We start from the raw sequence: 22,304 nt of genomic DNA, 5'->3' as shown, positions 1-22,304 counted from the left end.
ATTGGGGGCAACTTGCTAAAACAACGGGTTATGGTGAACAGGGAATTCTCTGATTAGATAGGCGTCACAAGTGGAGTTCCTCAAAGAAGTATCTTTGGCCCCATACTTTTAACTCGATCAGGGTATCGATGGGATTGTTAGCAAATGCGCAGGTAACGTGAAACTAAGGGGGGTAGTTGGGAATCAAAGCGATAGGGAATTGCTCCAGACCAACTTTAATAGGATTGGAGCATGGACAAATGAATGGAGCAGGAGGTTTAGCGTTGACAAGTGCATGGTCTCTCATTTTGGTTCGAACAACCCACGTTTCCCTTACGTGTTGAATGATGTCGCTATCCCGGATTCAACTATGGTCATCGATTTCAGAATTCTCATAGACGAGCGACTTTGGTTTTCTGAACATTGTTCAGTGGTTTTCGGTTTCATCCTTAAAAAAGTTTCTTCGCGTTCTCTTAAAGTCTTTCTATCGCTTTTTTGTATCGCTTTGCTGTAAGGTTTTGGGGACCATATCTACAGAGGGACATAGACTTGGTTGAAGGGGTGCAAAGAAGAACTACGCGTGTCACACGGGTCTTCAGTTATGAAGAGAGACTTCATTTTTTTTTCTTTTCATTGGAAGAGCGCAGATGTTGTGGGGGGGGGGGAGAGGAACATGATTGATGTGTTTAAAATTTTCAAAGGGATGTATAAATGAACCATGAATTATTAATACATTGTCAGTCAACTGGTTCGACAAAGGGACACCAGTATCGTTTAGTAGTGTCCGAGTGGCATGGTGGTAAGATGCTCTATGGTCTACCATCGTGAAGGTTGTTGTCAGGGTCCTGGGTTCGAACCCAAGGGAGGATATAGATAAGATATTTTCCCTAACGAACTCGAGTCGACCACCGATAGACAGCGCCTTCACTTCCAACCCATCTCACTAATGGCAGTAAATTGCAATATAGCGATATGGCCAGAGTTGGCGTTTGGTGAAGTAGTATCGTTTAGTAGGGGACAATTCTATGTTGGGGTGTCGCAGGGAGTTCTTCCTCTAATAGGGTTGTGAATAAATGGAATAGCATAACTCCGGGTGTCGTGAATTGTATCATGTTTGACACATTTAAAAAAAAGTACGATAAACACATTGGAATGAATCGAGAAGCTATCCATACTTAGATGAGACAACAATAATTTTTTATCCGCAGAATATTTATGTTTTATGATAATTGTTGATTTTCTATTGCTCTTATTGGGTTGCTGTATATAGTTTAGATATGTATTCAACATCTTTTTCAGCCAACTCGTTGGACGTTTTGTCTGTTGTGGAATGATTTGCATTTGTATAAGTAAATATAACAGTCCAGTTTTATAACCGTAATAAAACTGTTAATAACAAAAATATATACTGTTTTGAATTATATATATTTTTAGAATCGGTATACTTATTTATTTTTCATATTTTTTTAATTTTAAACATTTTTTATTAATAAAATTTGACCCGAGTGGAAATTTTCCCCTGTTTGTTTTTTCCGTTTGTAAAACATAGATGGCAAGTGGTTTTGTAGGACTTAAACCAATCAAGTTTTGTGTTGAAAAGGTTGAAAAGAATGTAGCCATCACATGAACTTCCATTTAAATCAATTTAAATCAAAAATTAATTCATAAATTAGATTTTTTTCAGGAAAAAAGAGGCGAGTGTCTTTATTAAATGTGCTTCTTCTGGCTACTTTGCTGGCCTGGAAGAGAATTCGGCAACGGGATTAATCCGGTTTCAGAGTTCTGGCTTTCATACATTCATTAGCTTCTTTTTTTGAGAAATATATATAATTGAAAATTATTTGCAATATATTTACCTAATGTTCAGTTGATAGACTTCTATTATTTCTGAAAAGCATGTCTTTTCAACATGCTTAGTTTTTGATCAGTTTTGCAAACATGTAAAAATATCTAAATAGGTAACAAGAAAGAAGGCTTGGTCATGGGGGGGGGGGGGTTTAAAAAATTCAAATTTCTTAAAACCTAACTTCACAAGCTGCAGTAATTTTTCATCTAAATACTTTTCTTGGGGAATGCAAATCGTGTTCTAGAGAAACAGGGACAAATTGGAAATCTGTTGTCCCCATAAAATTGACAAAAAACAGGAACAGGAAACACAAATAAATGCCGAAATGACTCATAGGAAATTGCCTAATTCTTAACATGGTGGAACTTAAATAAATTTTTTCACCATTCAGTTTGGAAAACTTCGCTGCTGACTATATTTTATTTATCATCAGGCAAAGAAGTGTACCTATAAGAACTTTTGTTTCGATATTTTGGTTGACATTTATCTTTGATAAGTTTTTCCTTTTTCATTTTTTGTCCGATTCCGTGAGAATGACCGATAAATAAAAATATCTTCTATAGCAGTGTTTTCCAAAGTGGGCAATATCGCCCTCTGGTGGGCGATGGAATGGTCCAGGATGGCGATAGAAGCTACGGTTATAACATAGGATTCTATAGGCTTGTTTGAGGTAGTGGGCGATGAGAGAAAAAAGTTTCTGAAGAAGGGGCAATGGAATACAAAAACGTTTGGGAAACTATGGTCTATAGCAAGAGAAATTTGCATGCAATATAAACGATATTATTGGATAACTTTCTAAGCATAAAATCTCGATTCTTTCACATTTAGTCTTGAATTTTTTGGTGTTTAGTTTGAGATAAAAGAAAAAATGTCTATACGTATTCAGAGTGCAGAGGAAAGTCCTTTTATAACTCGCGAACCGTTGATCCTGGAAAAATCAACAATTAGAAAAAGTATTCAAATAACGTGTTAACCCCAGAAATGTCATTCATAAATCAAGGGTTGTATAGATATCAAAATGATAACTTTTTATTTGGTCACCCCGTCCTAAAAAACCAAATTAGAAAGTTGTTGTCTTGTCTCTCTTGAGGGCAACAAAAAATTCCATGTTTTAGGTGCAATATTTGCTGAGATAATTGAATTCGAAAAAGTAAAAATGAACTAACGGATAAGCTCATTTTACGCTTCATATGTTATTTCACTCATTTTCAGGGATTTTCGAATTCAAATATCTCAGCGAGTATTGCACTTAAAAACATGAAATTTGTTGTACGGCTCAGAATAGACAAGGCAATGACTTTCTAATTCGGTTTTTTAGGACAAGGTAACCAAATAAAAAGTTAATTTTTTTTATTTTAATAACTATGAAACCCCTTGCAATATGAATGACGTATCTGAGGTCAACAGTTATTATTGTTATTACAACGTTATTTGGATATTTTTTTCGAATTGGAAATATTCTTCCAGGATGAACGGTTCGTGAGTTATTCCAGGAAAAAGGGACTTTCCTATATTCACCCTGTATAATTTCTTTCCAATTACAAAATCTATGTGGAATCTTTTGCTCGAAAATTCATAAGCACTTATACAGCTTGAAACACATTCGATTGCGATTAGTATCGAATGATATTAAGCACCGCTACGTATATTGAAAAATTCGCAAAAAATAAGTACTTCGAGGGGCAGGGGTTCGAACCCAAACTGTCGAACTATCGGAGCCGATATTGGTGCACAAACAAGTTCTGCCATGGGCAACTCACTATTTCAAATAAAACGTTTATTTTTCAACGAGTTCGAACTCTCCTGTCTTCGAAATCATTCATTTGGGGCTTTACTTTTGCAGATAGAGTTGAAGTTCCATCGCCAATATCACTTAGTATACGAGTACGAGAATAACGTAGGATCACTTGCAAAATTGAGTTAAAATCATCAACGTCATTGAACAGACGAGAATAGAATCTTCGCTCAGTGAGGAAAAAAAGTGTTTCACTTTTTTTTTAACTTTGCAAGGTTCTAATTCAATTGTGGCGAGATATATATATTGTTTGATTCTGGCTTATACCTTGAGACTAAATCTAAAAATATGGAAGACGGATGATGTCGTAGCACATGCTTTTGTTTTGTTTTGTGAGAGCAAATTTTCATTTCACGATCATTTTTCATTAGTTAGCTCGTTCTTGCTTCCAATTCGTCTTTTGACTACTAGTGAAAAAAAATATTATTTTTCGGGGGCGATAAGACGGTAATTGCTCACTGGCGGTTTTTGTGCCACATACGACAACATTCACAACCTCGGCGAATACTAAAGAAATAATAATAATCATGATGATTTATAAAAAAAGAAACGTTTCTCTCTCAGGTCGGCAAAGAGTGAATACATACACACATACTGAGATAGATAGAAAAGTAAAAAAAAAATGGCTGAAAGAGCTCACTCTGACAATTTGGAGTGGATCCAACTTTTTTGGGCCTCTCTACTGTCTCATTACACTAGACTAGAAAAATTGCATTCGCTTATTTACTGATTGGATTTTTCGCTCGAAGCAAAAGAAAAAAAAAGTAACAAAAACATTTTTCGTGGTTTTTTTTTTTTTTTTTTTTGGTGCGAAATCTCACTGGAGAGCTGTTGGTGTTGCGAGTTGACCTCTTATTATACAAAAAATAATAAATATTATTAACGTTGATTATAGAACGGGACTGTTTTAATACTGAAATCTTCAGTAAGACTATGAACTTTTAGAATCACAGTGGGAAATTTTGGAAATTTCGCTATTTCGTGCTTGTGCCGCCATGATTGGAACGTATAATACTAACGTTATAAGCTAAAAACGAGTGTATCACATTTTTTATTTTAATTTTATAAAAATAAAAGGATGAGAATCTCGCACAGATACTTGAAGAGGAAATTTGGAAGTTAGGTAGGGAATACGGATGGGGATGGGATTTGATTAAATATACGATTAATAACTTAATAAAAATATATAATTTTTTTTAATATTTCCATGGGTTCGTATATTATCTGACGATTGATTCGTATACACAATTGATTTCTAATAGCTGAAATAAGATCTATAAAGATTTTTGACTCTGAAGTTCCAGATATCGCTTGAACGAGAGTGTAAAGAGCTTAAAGTTCTCTCGAACTGATTTGGCACAGCAATTAAAATTTAGTTTTTGGATCGAGATAGTGATTTCGGGTTTCGAATTTGTATAATGATGCAAATACACTTTACACTAACTTTCAGTGGTGCTCCGATACTCATGATCAGATAGTGTATATATATATGCCCGATATAGTATTCTATATACTATAGTATATCACAAATACAATAGTTCAAAAGTAGTCCTTCCGATAGTTTTTCAAAGGAAGAATTTTTTTTAAATTTTAGTTACATTTCGTTCCTTTATATCTTGGGAATGTTTCTTTATAAATATAGGAATCTAATTAAACTGAATTTTAGAAATTCCCGTACTGTATCAATAAACGTATACATACGAAGGTTTTTAACAACTGGCTGTTGCGAAGATGAATTTTGGAAAGAGGGTGAACTTTCCGGGTGAACGCCCTAGGAAAGATCTAGGGCGTTCACCCGGAAAGTAAAAGGACGTGGGTTCGATTCCCCGCAAAGGCAGTTGAATTTCCTCTCTTTCCAAAATTTAACTTCGCAACAGCCAGTTGTTAAAAACCTTCGTATGGTAGCGGAGAGTCACGTCATCCTTGTATGAACGTATACATATTCACTTATACCACCCGTATCGTACACACGGAAGAATCATTCAGATAATATAAGTTCTAAACTCGATTGTCTCATGTTCTCAGTTTCAGAAATCAAAAACTTTAAGTAACTATTGTCGTAACATTCCGTAAATACTCTATATTCATAAATATTTATCTCACACACATTTTTCTTTCCCCTCATGTCCGTTATTTCCATTGAGCACTTATGATATTCTTTGTACTGCGAGACCAACATTACTCATTATCTATGTACATTCTGATTTCGTAGGAATATCACTGACAAAGTTTGCTCTCACAGACTTTTGGATGGAGTGATGGAGGCGTTTTACTTTTTGTGACACCGCCTTTTCCGTGGTACCGATTCATGGCACCCCGGCTAAAGAAGCTTAACCCCAATATTTTTTACACCCATAGGCGAATACAGGGGCAGGGCGGTGGGGTCAACCGCGCCCCCGTTCCCTCAAAAAATTGTATTACTAGCATAGATGGAAGAGTGGAGGTCCGAAATTCCCCCCTTCCCCTCCCGTTCGAAGATCCTGTATCCGCTTCTGTCTATACCATCATTTGAATCCACTGTTATTGACGTGGTGATGACGAGCGAGAGATGAGGTCTCTACTATATCGTATTTATAGGGATTTCCTTATCAAAGACTTATGTTGTAGATGAAGTGATGGAAGAATACAAATAGTCGTGACACTAAATTTTCCATAAGACCTATTCACGCTACCGTGACTAAAGAAGTTTCTCTTCAAAAGCAGGACTTACATTGCAGAGTTTAATAATTCTTGCCCATCATAAACTAAAGATAGATTTTGCTAATCAAATTAGCATATTCATTTCCAAACACAGATGAAAACGAGAGCGTTTTGCAACCCTCACCTTTTTTCCCTAAGTGTTTTTCATTTGATCATTTTTGTCGCACCGCGGGCATTTTCTGCACACGAGGGCTAATAAGACCGGGAACTACAATTTATTGCCGATTCTGAACGGCAGCCTTGTTTTTTTATACTCACCGAGAGGTTGGTGCGCTAATCTCTCGATGTGGGACTCCCTGCGGTAGCAATTTTTTCTGTGGCCATGTCGCCGTTTCTGTTGTGTACCCCTGTGTCAGAAACGTTTCTGACAAGGACAAACCGGGTATCGAACTCGCGACACCTCTGAACATACTTTGGTAATTTGGGCGAATATCTTATCTACCTGGGCTACCGAGCCCCTTAAGTGTTTTTCGTTGGAGGAATTGATTTCATTAGTTCCTATATGAAATTTTTGATTTATTCACATCTATGGTAGATAGGAACGTCGGCATAGTTCCTGGAAGATTTTTTTTTTTTTTTCAGACCGAGCACAACTCAGGTCTATTGCCATAGGCAATTTACTACCTAGTGAGTTGTGCCGGGAGTGTAAGTGTGTGTACCTAACAGTCTGAGTGCGTATCCAGTGTTGTGTGTGATTTTTCAGTGCTGCCATCTATATCTCAGAAGTGAAGTGAGTGATGTGTAGTGACTGGATATTTGTACTGTTTGTAGGACTGTTGCTCTCTGTGGCGAGACTTTTTAATGGGGAGATCGGCTCGCATTTGCGCCTCGAAGTTGGGAACCACAGGAAACCAACTTCAGCCGACCACCACTATGGTGACGGTGGGGTTCGAACCTGGATCCTCGCGATGCGAGTCCGTCTTTATGACCACTCGACCACCACAGCGGCAGTTCCTGGAAGATGCAAATCATTATATTGACAGGTTTTTTTAACATCCATATTAAGCTAAAAGTATCTCTCTAGGTATCGAATTCATTAACTTTTCTGGCTTTTTCTTCTGTTTGAAGAGACATCTGTAATTCACCTCAGTGCATGTTTTTAATGTCAGGGTAAAAACAAATTTCTATTTTTCATTTTATCATCAATTCAAATTTCGAAGGTGTGTTTTGCTTATCTGTATACAAAGACAAAAATCTGGCAAAGCTTCTTTTATTTCTGTATTATTTTTATCAGATTAAAATAACCACTTCATGGTACAGTATTTATCCATAACAGTACCTAAGATCTTTGAGGTTATAAGTGTCCAACTTCGTGTTTCCTTGAATATCTCTCCAAGTCTGCATTTCGTTGATGTTAAAAGTGAGATTCATTAACATTATTCTTTATGGGAATCAGCCAAGAACACCGCTTTTATTGACTTTATAGCTAAAATGTTTCCCACTTAAGTGATTTTTATAAGTGTCGGTCTTTCTTTTTTCCTTTTTTAGCATGTCACAATATTCAAAACACCGACAAATTTGAAACGGGACATGATACATATTTAATGTACGTTTTATCATTAAGCAATAGTATATTACATTTTATTCATCTTTATAGCAATTCAGTTCCAGTGTTCGGACATTGATCACGATGTATTCGATGCAGAATCTTCTGTTTCATATACCTATATTTCGGAATTTTTCACACACAGAGAGAGAGGATACCTTTATTGCCTTACAGGATACCTTATATCTTTACGAAACAGCATTGCGTAGATTTTGCTTGATGCATTGACGAGCGCCATTGAATCCGCATATTAAACAACATAAAGAGAAATGTCACGACACAATGTCACGTGCCACTATATATATATAAATAAATCATTGCTCCTTTTTTTCTTTTCGTTGCAAAATTTTCACCATAGTTGTCATAGCAACACATTCCAAACGGTGCTGCCAATGACAATTTGCTTGATTGCTTTGTGTTCTCTTTGCTTAACGAATCCCTCTGGCCGATATGTATTCTTGTCTCAAACAATAAATACATTTGTTAAATCTTTTCAAATTAACCAAATTATGTTTTTTCCCATGTAAAATCTGATTTGCGTAGGGAACATACTTGCGCTTGCTTGCTTTGCGCTCTTTAAGTACTTAGTTCATCAGAATTCATTTCATGTCAGTGGCAGTGCGAGAGAAAATCCATGAACAACCTTATTTGAGTCAGATTTCGCAAATTTTTAATTTCTTTTTGCATGACTTTGAGTGCGTTATGTGACATGTTGCTCCATTTGGGACGGGTATCTTGTTGCATATTTCCAAATCTGTGCGATCTCCAAATTGAAAACACGGAGAATCGCTATATCATAATAATGATAATAGCAATAAGTAGGGCTCGAATTTTTATGACGTGCCATATTTTTTATGAAAAGTCATATTTTAGGCATTTTCGAGCCATTGGTCATATTGTAAGCATTTTTGAGCGGTCGGTCATATTTTACGAAATTTGAGGTAAGAGATCATATTTTAGGAATTTGAGGTAAGAGATCATATTTTAGGAATTTGAGGTAAGAGATCATATTTTAGGAATTTTGATGCAATAGATCATTTTTTGGTCATTTATCAGCGAAAATTGCAATCTGTATGCATTTTGTTCAGTGATATAGTTATACACTTAGAAAGAATTATTATTATACTGGGAGGAAAAAAATTTGCAATCTCAATAGCAACTTCTTTGTTCTCGGAGAACCGCTTTGCTATGTTTCTGAAGGGAAACTGAATGGCACACTAAGCACGTACGTGCGAAATATTTTGTTCATTCGCACATTTGAAATCTTTGCGTCCGATGCATTTTCATCATGCCTAAACATAGGGATTTATATCAGGAGGGGCAGACTTGATTTTGCACCGCTCCCCGTCACTATGAAACTGCAAAGCTGACAAAAGCGACAGTGTTTTTCCGCATTATGTTTTGAAGTTAAAATTTTTTTCCTTCCTATAATTTCCACTCCCTCAAGTTGGTAATTGCCCCTCTTTGCCCCCTTCTTTAATTCTGGAACTGCCTAAAGTTAGGTGATCAGAGTAAAAAGTTACGATTCTTTTCTAGGACTTTGGGGAGAATATGTTCTCTTTCTCTCTGAACCGATGGTAACCGCTGTGTAGTCATATGGGCATCGTGAAGGATTCGCAGTGTTGCTTGGTTGAAGTTGGTTTTCTATCGTTTTCCCAATTTAAAAGGTGCAGATGTGAATGGATCTCCCTGTTGAAAAATCTCGCAACAGCTCCTACAACAAAAACAAAGAAATTGACACTGTCACCAGGGGGTTTTCCGAAATTCAACCCCTAAAGGGGTTCAAAGGTTATATAGAGAAATCATGCCGAACCGAAACCGCTGTAGTGAAATATTGATAGATAAATATATAAACAGTTTGATATTCATGAAATTTTTGGTCAGAACTTTTGCTTCATGACGTGAATACTACTAATACTAAACCCAGACCCATGCACCTCGTCCATATTCCTTTGCGAACCTCTAACGAATTGGTACATGCGGAAATGTGCGTGTACGTGTAGTGAAACCTGATGTGAAGTTTGTTTCTGTGTAATGCTTGTTATGTGTAGTGCTGCCATCTTCCACCAGTTTTTCTAACTATGAGTGAATTGTAATGATTGAATAATTTATCGTTGTAGGCCAGTTGCTCTCTGTGGCGAGACTTTTTAATGGGGAGATCGGCTCGCATTTGCGCCTCGAAGTTGGGAACCACAGGAAACCAACTTCAGCCGACCACCACTGCGGTGACGGTGGGGTTCGAACCCGGATCCTCGCGATGCGAGTCCGTCATTATGACCACTCAACCACCGCAGAGGCTATTACGTAAATACTGACAAAGAAGTGGTATTTCAAAATTCGACCTCTGAGGTGGTCATAAGGGGGTTCAAAAATAAAAGAGAAATCATGCCTAGCCAAAACCGCTGACTCTATAGTCATGAAATTCGGTCAGAATAGTTTTTTCGTGACGTAAACACTGACTAAGAAGGGGTTTTTCTAAATTCGACCCCTAATAGTGGTCATAAGGGTGTTTGAAGGAGAAATCATGCCGAGCCGAAACTGCTGAAGCTATAAATATGAAATTTAGTTAGTATTTTTATATTGTAATGCAGAAACTCACTGAGAAGGGATTTTTCCAAAATTCAATGGGTTTTTCGAAATTCGACCCCTAAGGGGTTCATACGTTATATAGAGCAATCATTTTTGAGCCGAAATCGCTGAAGCCATAAATATGAAATTAAGTCAGTATTATATTTTTAATGTACATATGCACTCACTAAGACGGGATTTCTGAAAATTCATCCCCCAAGGTGGTTAAATGTCCACGAGGGTTCAAATGTTATATGGGGGAAATCATCGCCGCGAGTAAGATGATTCCTGATTTGGTAACCTGAAAAACCCCAACTTTTCAGGTTACCAAATCAATGCGAGCGAAGCCACGGGTAACAGCTATTAACGACATATGAAAAACTCCGTGAATAAAATCATACTTCCAAATTGTCGCTGTTAGGGTGGAATGTGGTGTTGTGCATTGCAAAAATAAATTACAAAGAACAGACAGATGAATCACAAAGACGAAATTACAGTGAAGCATCACGCTTTATTCATCACATTCACTTTCTTGGCAGGAACATCAACCACTTTTAATGTGATTGCGGTTTCGTGTACCACACTTTGCATCTTCTATATAATATTCTCTATGGATGAACGAAAAATGTCGCAAGGAATGTCCATCACAGTCCGTGATATATTTTAATTTAATGTTGTCAAGTTAGTTGCACCATTAAAATAGACCTTGAAGATGAGATATCCCCCCACATCCAGAAGTCGTGTGGACTTTGATTCGAGGAACGAAGTGACCACGCAACCAGAAACTTGTGACTAATGACCTTTTCGTTTATTAAGTGATGTCGAGCAGCTGCTGTACCGATCGACCAATGTGCGCTGATGCTTCATCTTGCATAAAAATAATCTCATCTAGACATTATTGTTGTTGTAGTTGTGGGACGACAATAGTCAGCGTATCTCGATACCTACACTAATAAACGATAAAGGTGACTGGTCCTGTTGGAGCAATGTTCTCAAAAAAAGAACGGTACACCGATGACAGTCCCATTAAGATGAAAATGGACCAGCCTCGTCGATCTCCATCCTAGCAAGAAACGCCAGAGCAAATGGCAATCGTTGTGTTGTAGTTACTGCACACGGCTGATCTTGTATCGATTGTAGAGTAGAGCTCTGCACAAGACTTTTTTAAATTCAGTTGTCTACTAATTCCCGGTTGTTCTACAACAGTGCCATGTTTTCCCCTATCGGCGATATTTGGAACTACATTTTTCTAATGGAATTTCTAATGGAAGTCCTATTTTCAACATAGGACATTCTCCTATGTTGTCATTAGTTCCCCTACCTAGTTAGGTGTTATTGCGGTGGTTAGATCGAGCTACAGGTGACTCCGAGCAGTGCCCGATTAATTAAAAACGTGCTGTATGCTACAGTAAATGTGATAAATCGGTAATTATGCATAATCGTCAATCATCTCGGTAAATTTGATAAATTTCACTACATTTATCGCTTTTACCGGCGAATATGCATAACCCCCCCCCCCCATTTCAATAATGGAGGGCAAAAAAATGAGAGGAAAAAAAATTCACACATATTCAAAAAATATATATATGTAGTTCATTCTTTACGACAACGACGATTTATGGGTAGATCAATCTTTTTCGGAGAACGTCCTCACCGACGCATAGCCATCATCGGTGTTCCTGCAATGTTTTTGCAAGGTTGAAGTGCTGACGTATGATAACCTCCAAGTGGTACTTGAGGTTGGGGTGGCTTGGCCATAGCGTGTCTACATGGGGATCTCTGGGACATCTCAGACCTCTGGAGCCCTGGCGATGAGCGTCTACAGTTTTCGTCTTTTTCTTTTGTCTTGTGGAACTCAACTTGCTTCTGGAAGACGGATTCGTTTTCGAAGATCATCTCACAGTACTGACAGACGATCACCCGGACGTGAATCCGCTGCCGCGATTCTGGCGATGACGCTGTCATTTCCTCGGCGTACGTGTCGTTCATGTGAGTCATGACGTGCTCTATCGTCTGCAATTTCCGACTGAATGTGGACTGGCAGATTCCGCAAGCGTAGGCAGCCTGCGAGCAACTAGCGGCCACAACCTTGCCGCTGCTTGAAGTTGATGACTTTGTGGATATATATATGGAATGGCTCTTTGAGTGTTGCTCGTCAACGTGTCTCTGAAACTGACTCTTCTGGATGAAAACGAACGGGCAGACGTGATATCTGAATGAGTTTCTGGCGCCGAGCGGAGGATTTGCTGTGACCCTTTGTTTTTGTCCACTGACCGGTGTCGAGCGTTCAAGCTTATATCTCACCAGATGCTGCTTATCTGAGACCATCTTGTTGCAGACGTTGTATTCGAAGAACACTTTCTCGTCCTCATTCCACTCGAAGGACTCCTGGTCGTCTTGGTGAAGCACCTCTCGTCAGCGTTTCCTACACTCCCTTCAATTTGTGCGTCTTCATGTAGTCAACAAAGATGACCATCGTTGGCAAGAGCGTGTGACGCTCGTCGCACTCCAAGTTCTGGACGAGCTCTTTTGAAGACCGCTTGTCACTTTTCCTTCTTGTAGCATCGGCACGTCTCTCTTCATCGATGATCTGGTCGAAGACGTTCATCAGCGAGCTGCACACGACCCCTTCAGAATTCCTGTCCTTCGTGAGATTTGGTGCAAACCTGTTCGGGAGTAAGTCCACGTTCAACTGAGGTTTAGGATTGAACCCGTGTTTCTTTGCATAATCTTTTCCGGGCATTGCCGTCTTTTCCATCATGGCCTCTTTGCGTCCCCTTGCTCTCTGATTTCGGATGTCCACGAGTCACGCCGGGATAGACTTGCGACACTTCGTGGTTTTCGCTGGAGACATTCGGTACGGAGACACAGCTGTTGGTGAACTATAACCGGTATTGATGTGATGTTGAACGACTGGAGTAGACTCTCCCCCCCCCCCTGGTTTGAAGAAATCCTGATGTTCGCTTAGCAGGGTGCCAAGTTGACGCTTTTGTTCGGGAGGCAGATCTCTTTCCTCATCAGCACGCAATTGGTATGAATGCACGAGGTCCACTAGTTTCGGTACAGCACACTCAGCCGTTGGAACCTGTGAGAAAGAATTGGCGATGAGAAGTGTCACTGAAAAACCAACATTTCCTTTTCAGATCCACAGTGATGCCCGCTGCCGTCAGGAAGTCCAATCCCAGCAGTGATTGATTATCCTTTGCTTCTGGCAACACTAAGAAGGTGGTTTCGACAGTTCTGTTTCCAATGCGTACTGGTGCTTCCACTTCATAGACACTGTTGATAGACCTGCTCATTGGAAAATTTTACTTAGGAAAAGCTTGTATAACAGTTCTCCCGTAACCGAGGGCGTCGCACCTGTGTCGATGCATATCAGACCACGACCTTCACATATTTGAATTTCCATCTATCAGCGGTAACGATGCCTGAGCGTCTGTGAGTTGAAAGCTGTACAAAATAGCGTTGTTTGGAGATTTCACAACTGTCACAGTCGATGGAGAGAAATTTGGGCATTTTGCCTTGATGAACCCTGGCATACAACATGTATAGCAAACGATAGACGATTTGTCATCAGAAGGTGCGAATTTTTGGGGTTTTACAGTTTTACGAAATTGCTCGGGTTTATTCGGAAAATTGTTTCGGTTGAAAACACTTCTGATATTGTCATAGGCATCCAGTTTATGGGCAAGAACAGCAGGTGAGATTCTGTCCACTCATCCATTAGATGCTGTTTTCATTCAGGAGGGACTTTTGTTGTTCATCTGATCTGTGATGATCAAGTCCTTCAAGCCATGGAAAGTTGTAATGTTCTATTCAGTTAACCAGTTCTCGAAGAATGACCTGAGTTCGAAATAGTAGTCACGCCAAGTACTGTCTTTCGATTTCTTGTGAGTAGCAAACAGTTGGCGGAATTTTTCCGCGGATAAGCGGAAACGTTTCGGGAGGACCACTTTCGCATGTTTATAATCAGATGCTTTGTCTTCAGGTTCTCGTGCGATGAGCGATGCTACAGTACTTGGCAAAACCGTGATGAGATGGGATACCCAAAATTCTTCAGGGAACTTCGTCAATTTGAGTTTTCTTTTAGCGAAAGATAGGAACAATTATATGTCGTCCTTTTGAACGTCGAAACTCGGGAGCAATTTTTGAAGTTCAAATTTAAGTTCCGGGGACGTTGACACAGAGCTGGCACCGTTATGATCCACTTCGTTTTGAAGTTTAAACTTCTCAAGTTCGAACTGCATCTCCAACTTTCAGATATTCCTTTTCCGCTTGAAGCGTGGCTTGTTCCCTTAGCGTGATCTTGGCGCTTAGAATCCGAAATTCTCTCATCGATGACAGTTAGCAGGAATTCTTTCATAAAGTCCTCATCATAATCGTCGTGGTTAATTATGGCAGATTTTAACTGAACGACTATCATGTCGGTTGACACGGCTATTCTCAATGCTTGAGCTAGAACGATGAGGTCTTGCTTCTTTCCTTTTGCTAAGTAAGCCATATTACAATATATATAAACCAACGTTTCAATAACAATATAAAAAAATCGACACTTTTGAGACGCGCGGAGTGACATAAAAAAACGAAAATTTTCACACTCTACGAGCACTTTCGCGAATTTCGAAACAACTGATGCAATGGATTCCTTTCAGGTCGAAAACGAACATCTGCGACGGAAGTTTCACTTGCCAATTGGTAGGTACGTTCAGGCTGAACGCTGACAATTCCCCTCGGGTTGAAAAAAATTGCATCTTTCACGTTGGGCACCAAATTGTAGCCACACGCTGTTTGGAACGTAATTTATTTAAGCAAAACACAAATTACATCGTAGAGATAACAGCGCCTACGCGCCTACAATACAACAGCACGGCGTGGACGCCATGACAACCACTTTCTAGTTCGAACACTACTGCCACGAGAACGGATCTCGGGCGCGCCACCTACATTCACGGATACGGCCGGTCTTGACCGCCACATTTTTTCTTTAAACCCCTTATTCATTTTGCGCTTACTTGATACGTGAAATATGTGTATTTTCTCATAAAAATTAAATTCAAATGAAAATAAATGTGAGGAAGAGATGAAACTTGAAAATTATTATTAGACTTGTAATGTTGGCTTTCTTCTTGCAAATCAACATGTGCAAACATTACTAAGTACAGAAGACTGAATACCAAGCGAAGATAGTTGGAAAGAAAAGTCGCATTCCTCTGTGGGAAATCGAACCACCAACCTCGCACTTTCCGGGAGTGTGTTCTAACAATAAAGTACAGAGGACAGACATTATTTTTTCCCAAGAACACTGTGTTCCTCTGTGCTGAACGGAACTGCGCAATAGACAGCCTCCTAACTCAGCAGCAGCTCGTCACGAAATTAGCCTCCAGATGGCAACATAGAACAAAACGATGAACCTCCAATTGTACGGAGTACAGATGACTAAATACCAAACGAAGATAATTGGAAAGAAAAGTCACATTCCTCTGGGGAATCGAACCCGGTTCAGCTCAAAGGAACACAGTGTTCTTAGGAAAGAAAATGTCTGTTCTCTGTAGTGTAATGGTAGAACACACCCCGGAAAGTGCGAGGTTGGTGGTTCGAATCCCCACAGAGGAATATGATTTTTCTTTCCAATTATCTTCGCTTGGTATTCAGTCATCTGTACTTCGTACAATTAGCGGAGAGGTTCATCGTTTCGTTCTATTAACAAAATTACTGATCGAATTCATCATCCTAGACTAGTTTATGCATAATGTCTGACCAAGTTTAAATAATTCATTTACGATTGTTTATATTTACCAATACGAGTTGGGGATAATAATCATCGGTAAATGTAATGAATTCGCAATATACGAACAAAATTTATCAGAATCGCCAGTGATTATGCATAATCCCCGAATTTATCACTCACCGTTACGCACACTCATTTTGAAGATGTGCCTAAATGATACAGGCATTTTTTCATTTCATTTCAGCCATCTCGTTAGGCAGTTTGCCTTTACACATTCGCCTTAGAACTATGCTTTGATTTGTATTGTATTTGATTACTTATCGGGACTATAGTTCATGCTACGGAAGCGCATTAAGAGCCTGCAACTATATCTATACGCTCATGATTGACTCTGCGTTTGGAACTGAAATTTTGCAATAATTAGATTTATAAGATTGAAATAGATATTGCTTTAATTTGGTATTGTACATCGATTTTTTCATGTGCAAAACTAATATACGTATTTTCATTTCAGAGGGACTTCGGGATTATTTCAGCAAATACGGTGACATTACAGAAGTGATGGTTATGAAAGACCCAACAACTCGACGCTCGAGGTAAGTTCAATTTAAAAAAAACTTCGACAAAAACTCTTCACTACAGAGAACTACTGTGAAAAATCTCGATTAAATCAATAATTCCTAGTGAACTCGTCTCTAACGACCATTTTTATAGATATGGATTGAAAAAAAAAACCACTTAAATTTTCCAATACTATGAGTAATTACGTAGAAAATTAACTTAACGTAAAAATAAACGAATCTTTTCTTATTTTTGAAACTCAATTTTTAAAGAAAAATTTTTAAATATCCAAATAATAATGTAATAATAGAATCTAGACAATTAAAAAGTAAAACGAAGAAAAAATACATTTATTCAAGAACAAGAAAAGGAAGAATGGGCCATTTTTCTTTAAAAAAATAAAATAACAGAATTCAATTATTTTTTAACAATTTTTATGAAATAAGAAAAAAAATTAATCAATTTTTTTCTCTCCAAAAATGCATTTAGAAAAAAATCGTTTTAATAAAGAAGAGTTTCACCAAAAACATTCCGCAATTTTTTTATTCAAATTGCAAGCTGTTGTTGTTCATCGTATGCTATTATTTTGCATTAACTGAATATGTCGGATGTTTTTGTCTCATCATTTAGTATAATAACAATAATAAAACATTATCTAGTTTTTCTATTATATTATTGTTTAACAAATTTACATATTCAGTTACTTTTTTCTGCTCGTGAAGCAATTAGAGGGAAAAATCTTCAAGGTGAAATATACTTTACTGTTTCGTTAACTTTCTATTTTTCACTGAAAGAATTTCTGCGCAGATTTTAAAATAAAAAGCAAAAAAATGTGGTAAGTGAGCCATGAGCTTACAAAGCCTTTCGATCTTAAGTCTTCTAGAACGTGTTGTAAAGTTATTTTCAAAAGCTTTTTCGTGGTTGGGTAGGATATATAGATCCATCTGTTTTTTTTTCCCACTTCAGATATTTATTAAACATTATCAAAATTTGATTCTTATCGTGTCCAACTACGTTGCCGAAATTTCGTACTTATCATAACCAGTGTGTGGGACGGTTATAAATAAATATATGCATATTCGGTTGACGCGGCTTCTCGTGCGAAAGCTCCAGTGATCAAAGCGTAATCATTGTCGGAGATTATTATGCAAATGAGCCGAGTTCGTATTACCTCGGATTTAATCATCACCCGGGGAAACATTATTGACTGGGTCTCTCTGTCTCGAGCGCTCTAATTATTTAATTGGTTTCTTTGATGGCTGGTGTCAGTGTTTCCGTCGTTCAAACAACAAGCGTGCTTGCTTAATATAAGAAAAAAGGTAGAAGAGTGAGAAACGTAAAGTGTATTTTCGTACAAGTTCGATTTTCCCATTTAAATGTTACATCCCTATTGTGCAAAAGGAATTAAAATTCTATGGTTCATTTCAGTGTTAAACTAAACTATGAAAAAATGATCAGTAGTTTTTGGAAAACATTGAGCTAATAGTTGTAACCCCTAAAAAAACGATAATTTGGAAATATATAAAAATTAGATTATTTAGTAAAATATATATATATATATAACTAAACATTCTCTCCAACAAAATTTATGATTTTTTCTATTTTACCGGAAGAAATTCACGCCGTAAAATTTGGAATAAAATTCGCAGTGTATTATTAACCGAATGTCTTGATTCTTGTCACTTTTTACAAGAACCTCTGTATTCGTTTAAGACTTGGTCATTTTATCACATAAAAATTGGTGAAAATCAAGAATTTCGAGATTGATATCTTGAAAAATTTTCATTCAAATAATATGAGGTGGGTTTCTTTCGCGATGTAACCAGAGAGAAAGGCACCTATTTTATTAATTGACACGTTTTTGACTAGAAGCCGTACAATAAGTTTGATTTTCTCTTATTATCATTTTACGATAGTGACACTATCGCAGACGAATTTCTTTCTGCGATAGTGTTAAACTGAATTTTTCTTATCGATTTTAGAATCAACACAGAATTTTTCACAACAATCAACACAGAATTTTTCACAACAATCAACACAGAATTTTTCGCAACAATCAACACAGAATTTTTCGCAACAATCAACACAGAATTTTTCACAACAATCAACACAGTTTATTCTTTTCGATACTCATCGTGAAATATCATGCATGCTTAAAAGTATGTTTATACCTCAAATTTCATGCAATCACAAAATAGAAACATAATATTGTGGGCGGGCAGATTGTGGAAGGGAAAGAGATGGTGACGAGAGAGAGAGAGAGAGAAACGAAAAACACGTCTAGTCAGACGAACGACATTTGATGCAAGCTAGCGAAGTGAATATCTATCATATAGCAGCGGTCAAATGGAGGGGAAAAAATAAAGTCCCCAAAAGAGGGAAAAGTTGCGTATGTGGGGGAAAACATGAATACACACAGTAAAAGGGGGAAAATGATATTATTCCACCACCCTCACTTCATTTGAGCCCGTAAATAAACATAACATTTCTTAATTTCGCATCATCAAGTGCTTTTGTGAATCCGTCGGCTGGTTGACTTTAGAGTCTATGTTTCGGGATCTTCACCATGGTACAATCTGGCTTGATGCACAATAAAGCCGTCGTTGAAGTAGCTTCTGTCAGGAATACGACTGCAGGTTGGACGTTCCTCATCATCGCTGTCTTCATCCATCAATTTCTCGGAGAAATTCCCATGCGATGGTTGTCACCTGCTCTCATCACTTCGAATCTCTTGGGCAGGATACCTTTAGTTGACCTTTGTGAAACAAGAATTCGGGACCCGTCACCTCTAGGATCTTCCTCTGTAAGGTCTCCGGATTTTTCCTCCTGAGTTTTCATTTTTACGGAGCCAGAAAGTTCGGTTTCACGAACATCATCTTCACTCTCGTCGAAGCTGTCGTTTGATCGATGTTCCATACAGAACCTGACATCTCGACTAATTACGACCTTCTTTGATGATTGGTTGTAGCAGCGATATGCTTTCGACTCCTCATCGTACCCAAGGAAAATCATTTGTACTCCTGTGTTGTCGGGTTTTTGACGCCTCTCTGTTGGTACATGAACGAAACATTTGGAACCAAAAACTTGTAGGTTCTTGATGGTAGGCTTCCTGTTCGTCCACAGTTCGTAAGGAGTTTTGTCCTTTACTCGAGTTAGAACACGATTCATAATGTAGTTAGCAGTCATCACAGCTTCACCCCAGAAGTTCTTCGGTAAGCCTGCATCGATCAGCATACAACGTGCCATCTCGATCAAAGTCCTGTTCTTCCTTTCTGCTACCCCATTCTGCTGTAGAGAATAAGCCGCAGTTGATTGAGTTTGCACGCCTTTATCAGTTAAGAATTTCCTCAAATTTCGGTTCAGGTATTCACCTCCTCGATTGGATCGGATCACCTTTACTTTTCGACCGAATTTATTTTCAACAAGATTCAGGTACTGTTTTAGAACATCGGATACGTCCGACTTTTGTGCCAACAAATGTAATTAAGTGTACCTCGAATAGTCGTCGATGAATGTGACAACATACCGCTTTCCACTTGGTGTGATCGTTTACATCGGACCGCACACATCGGTATGAATTAGATTTAGCGGTGCGCTCGACTCACTCGTGGATTTCTTGGAAATGGTAGTCTCGAAAGTTTCCCTTGCATGCACGTATCACAGGACATGTTCATATCACAGTCAATGAGTTTCAAATCATGAACGAGAGAAACGAAACACACGTCTAGTCAGACGAACGACATTTAATAAAAGCAAAGTGAATAACTATCATACAGCAGCGATCAAGTGGAGGGGAAAAAATAGTCTTCAAAAGAGCGAAAAGTTGCGTATGGGGGGAAAAACATGAATACACACAGTAAAAGGGAGAAAATGATATTATTCCAACAATTATTCAGTTTATCGAAAGCCACATTGACTAAAGCTGAGTTTTTCATCTTGCAGATGCCATGTCTAATGCGTTGGATGAGAACGCATGAAGAGAAAAAGAGACGCGATACTATTTACCGGATATATTGAAGTCTCGACTTGCGCGGGAATTTAACATGTCGTTGACTGGGGCTCTTAGCTCTTGGCTGAATCTGACTCAAATGCAAGCTGGCTTCCTTCGTAATGTAGAAAATACGCAAATAAAAACTTCTCATTGCTGTTCTAAAAACAATGTGGTTCGCATCCTCTATGCAATATAAGTGGATATAGATATTGGAGTGAAATTTCGGGCTTGCATTTTGGAGTCAGTTCAGTAAGATCCACGAAAACGAGCACCTTTTTTCTTTTAAACCCTACACCACCCAGGCTCTGTCGACATTCGTCCATTTTACTCAATGTCCCAGTTAAGGGACTGGACGGTGTCGGGAAAAACTTTATTTTCCATGTACATAAAATACATTCATAAAGAAAGAAAGTTTAAAAAACACAACATACAAATTTTACAAAAGAAAAAAGAAAAGAGAAAAAAAAATCAATTAAATTATAAATATATATTAAAACTCAAATTGCAAAGATTCCGGCAGGTCAGTGAGTGAGTTCCGGTTGGAAAACAAGATACATACAATTCAAATTCCGGGGGATTCCAGCGGGTAAATGAACTATGGGTGGAAGATAAAGCAAAAGACAGAAAAAAAGAAAAGAGAGAGAAAAAAGCAATAAGATAGAGTGGAGAAGCCAAACTGTACAAATGAGCGTTCGCCGGGGGCCTTCAGCTCAGATCTTGCTTGGGTCCAGCTTAGTCAGAAGACGTGTGTAATCAGTTCGAGTCAGACGAGTTGATTCTTCGGCGTATCGTTGATGTTTTCCTACCAGCCTGGCTGAACGTCTTGGCTCCACAGCGATAGTGCTGGGCCCCCTTTTCGTCTAGGTCTGGTCCGACCATCTTAGCTTTGTCTGGGTTGTCTTGGAGGAATCTGACAAGCCTGACCAGTTTTCTTTTCGGTTTCAGTCTTTTTAATATATTGGCCATCCATTTTGATTAACACGAGCACCTGGAAGAAGGAGAATTTCAGTACTTGATACAATGCATGATTCCGGGTAGAAGGGCTAAAGAGATTGTGGGCAGTTATTCACTTACCGCAAAAAACTATGTGATCTATGTGCGAAACTGTGATCGATGCGAACAGTGATATTCGGCCAAGAAGAGCTTCTCACTGAATATTATGTACCGTGAACTTTTATCTCTAGCAGTGAAAAATGCCGTATGAAAAGGTAAGAATGAGCATCACTCAACTACATGACAAATTGGAATCTCATCTGAGGTGCTTGGAGTCGATTAGCATGACTAGCGACAAATACTTCACCATGCTTTTCCATTGATTGAGTCGTACATACCTGAGGAGTTATTATGAATTCGGCTTCGAAATCCTTCAATCGATATAAGAGAAAGTACACATGCCGATAAATTGACGCGTCTATTAACATTTTTGAGAACTGTAGTTCAAAGTGAAGAACGCATAGCACTTGCAAAATCGGGTTTCAAACAACATGATGTTCCTGTCAAAAAAGAGAAGTTTAGAGAATCTGAACTTTTTTTACCAACCATGGATGAGCTGGTGTTAGTTGTAAAAAATCTATCAAAGTGAAATGTGTA

General features: G+C 38.3%; 1 protein-coding gene across 1 annotated transcript in view; it reads left to right on the top strand.

The window, feature by feature from the left end:
* LOC149074161 (RNA-binding protein Musashi homolog Rbp6-like) overlaps positions 1-22,304 on the top strand; it is a 409,321-nt gene that overhangs the window by 35,425 nt on the left and 351,592 nt on the right. Inside the window, exon 3 of the mRNA XM_089246590.1 lies at positions 16,677-16,758. Within this exon, the coding sequence (XP_089102716.1) occupies positions 16,677-16,758 (82 nt within the window). The remainder of the gene's footprint in view (positions 1-16,676; positions 16,759-22,304) is intronic.

The sequence above is a fragment of the Pholcus phalangioides genome, unplaced genomic scaffold (assembly GCF_987345545.1).
Source record: "Pholcus phalangioides strain wild (caught in Gottingen) unplaced genomic scaffold, Ppha-v1.0 ptg000017l_1, whole genome shotgun sequence".
NCBI classification, from domain to species: Eukaryota; Metazoa; Arthropoda; class Arachnida; order Araneae; family Pholcidae; genus Pholcus; species Pholcus phalangioides.
Note: the sequence above shows the minus strand (reverse complement) of the source record. Positions and strands in the feature narration are given on the sequence as shown.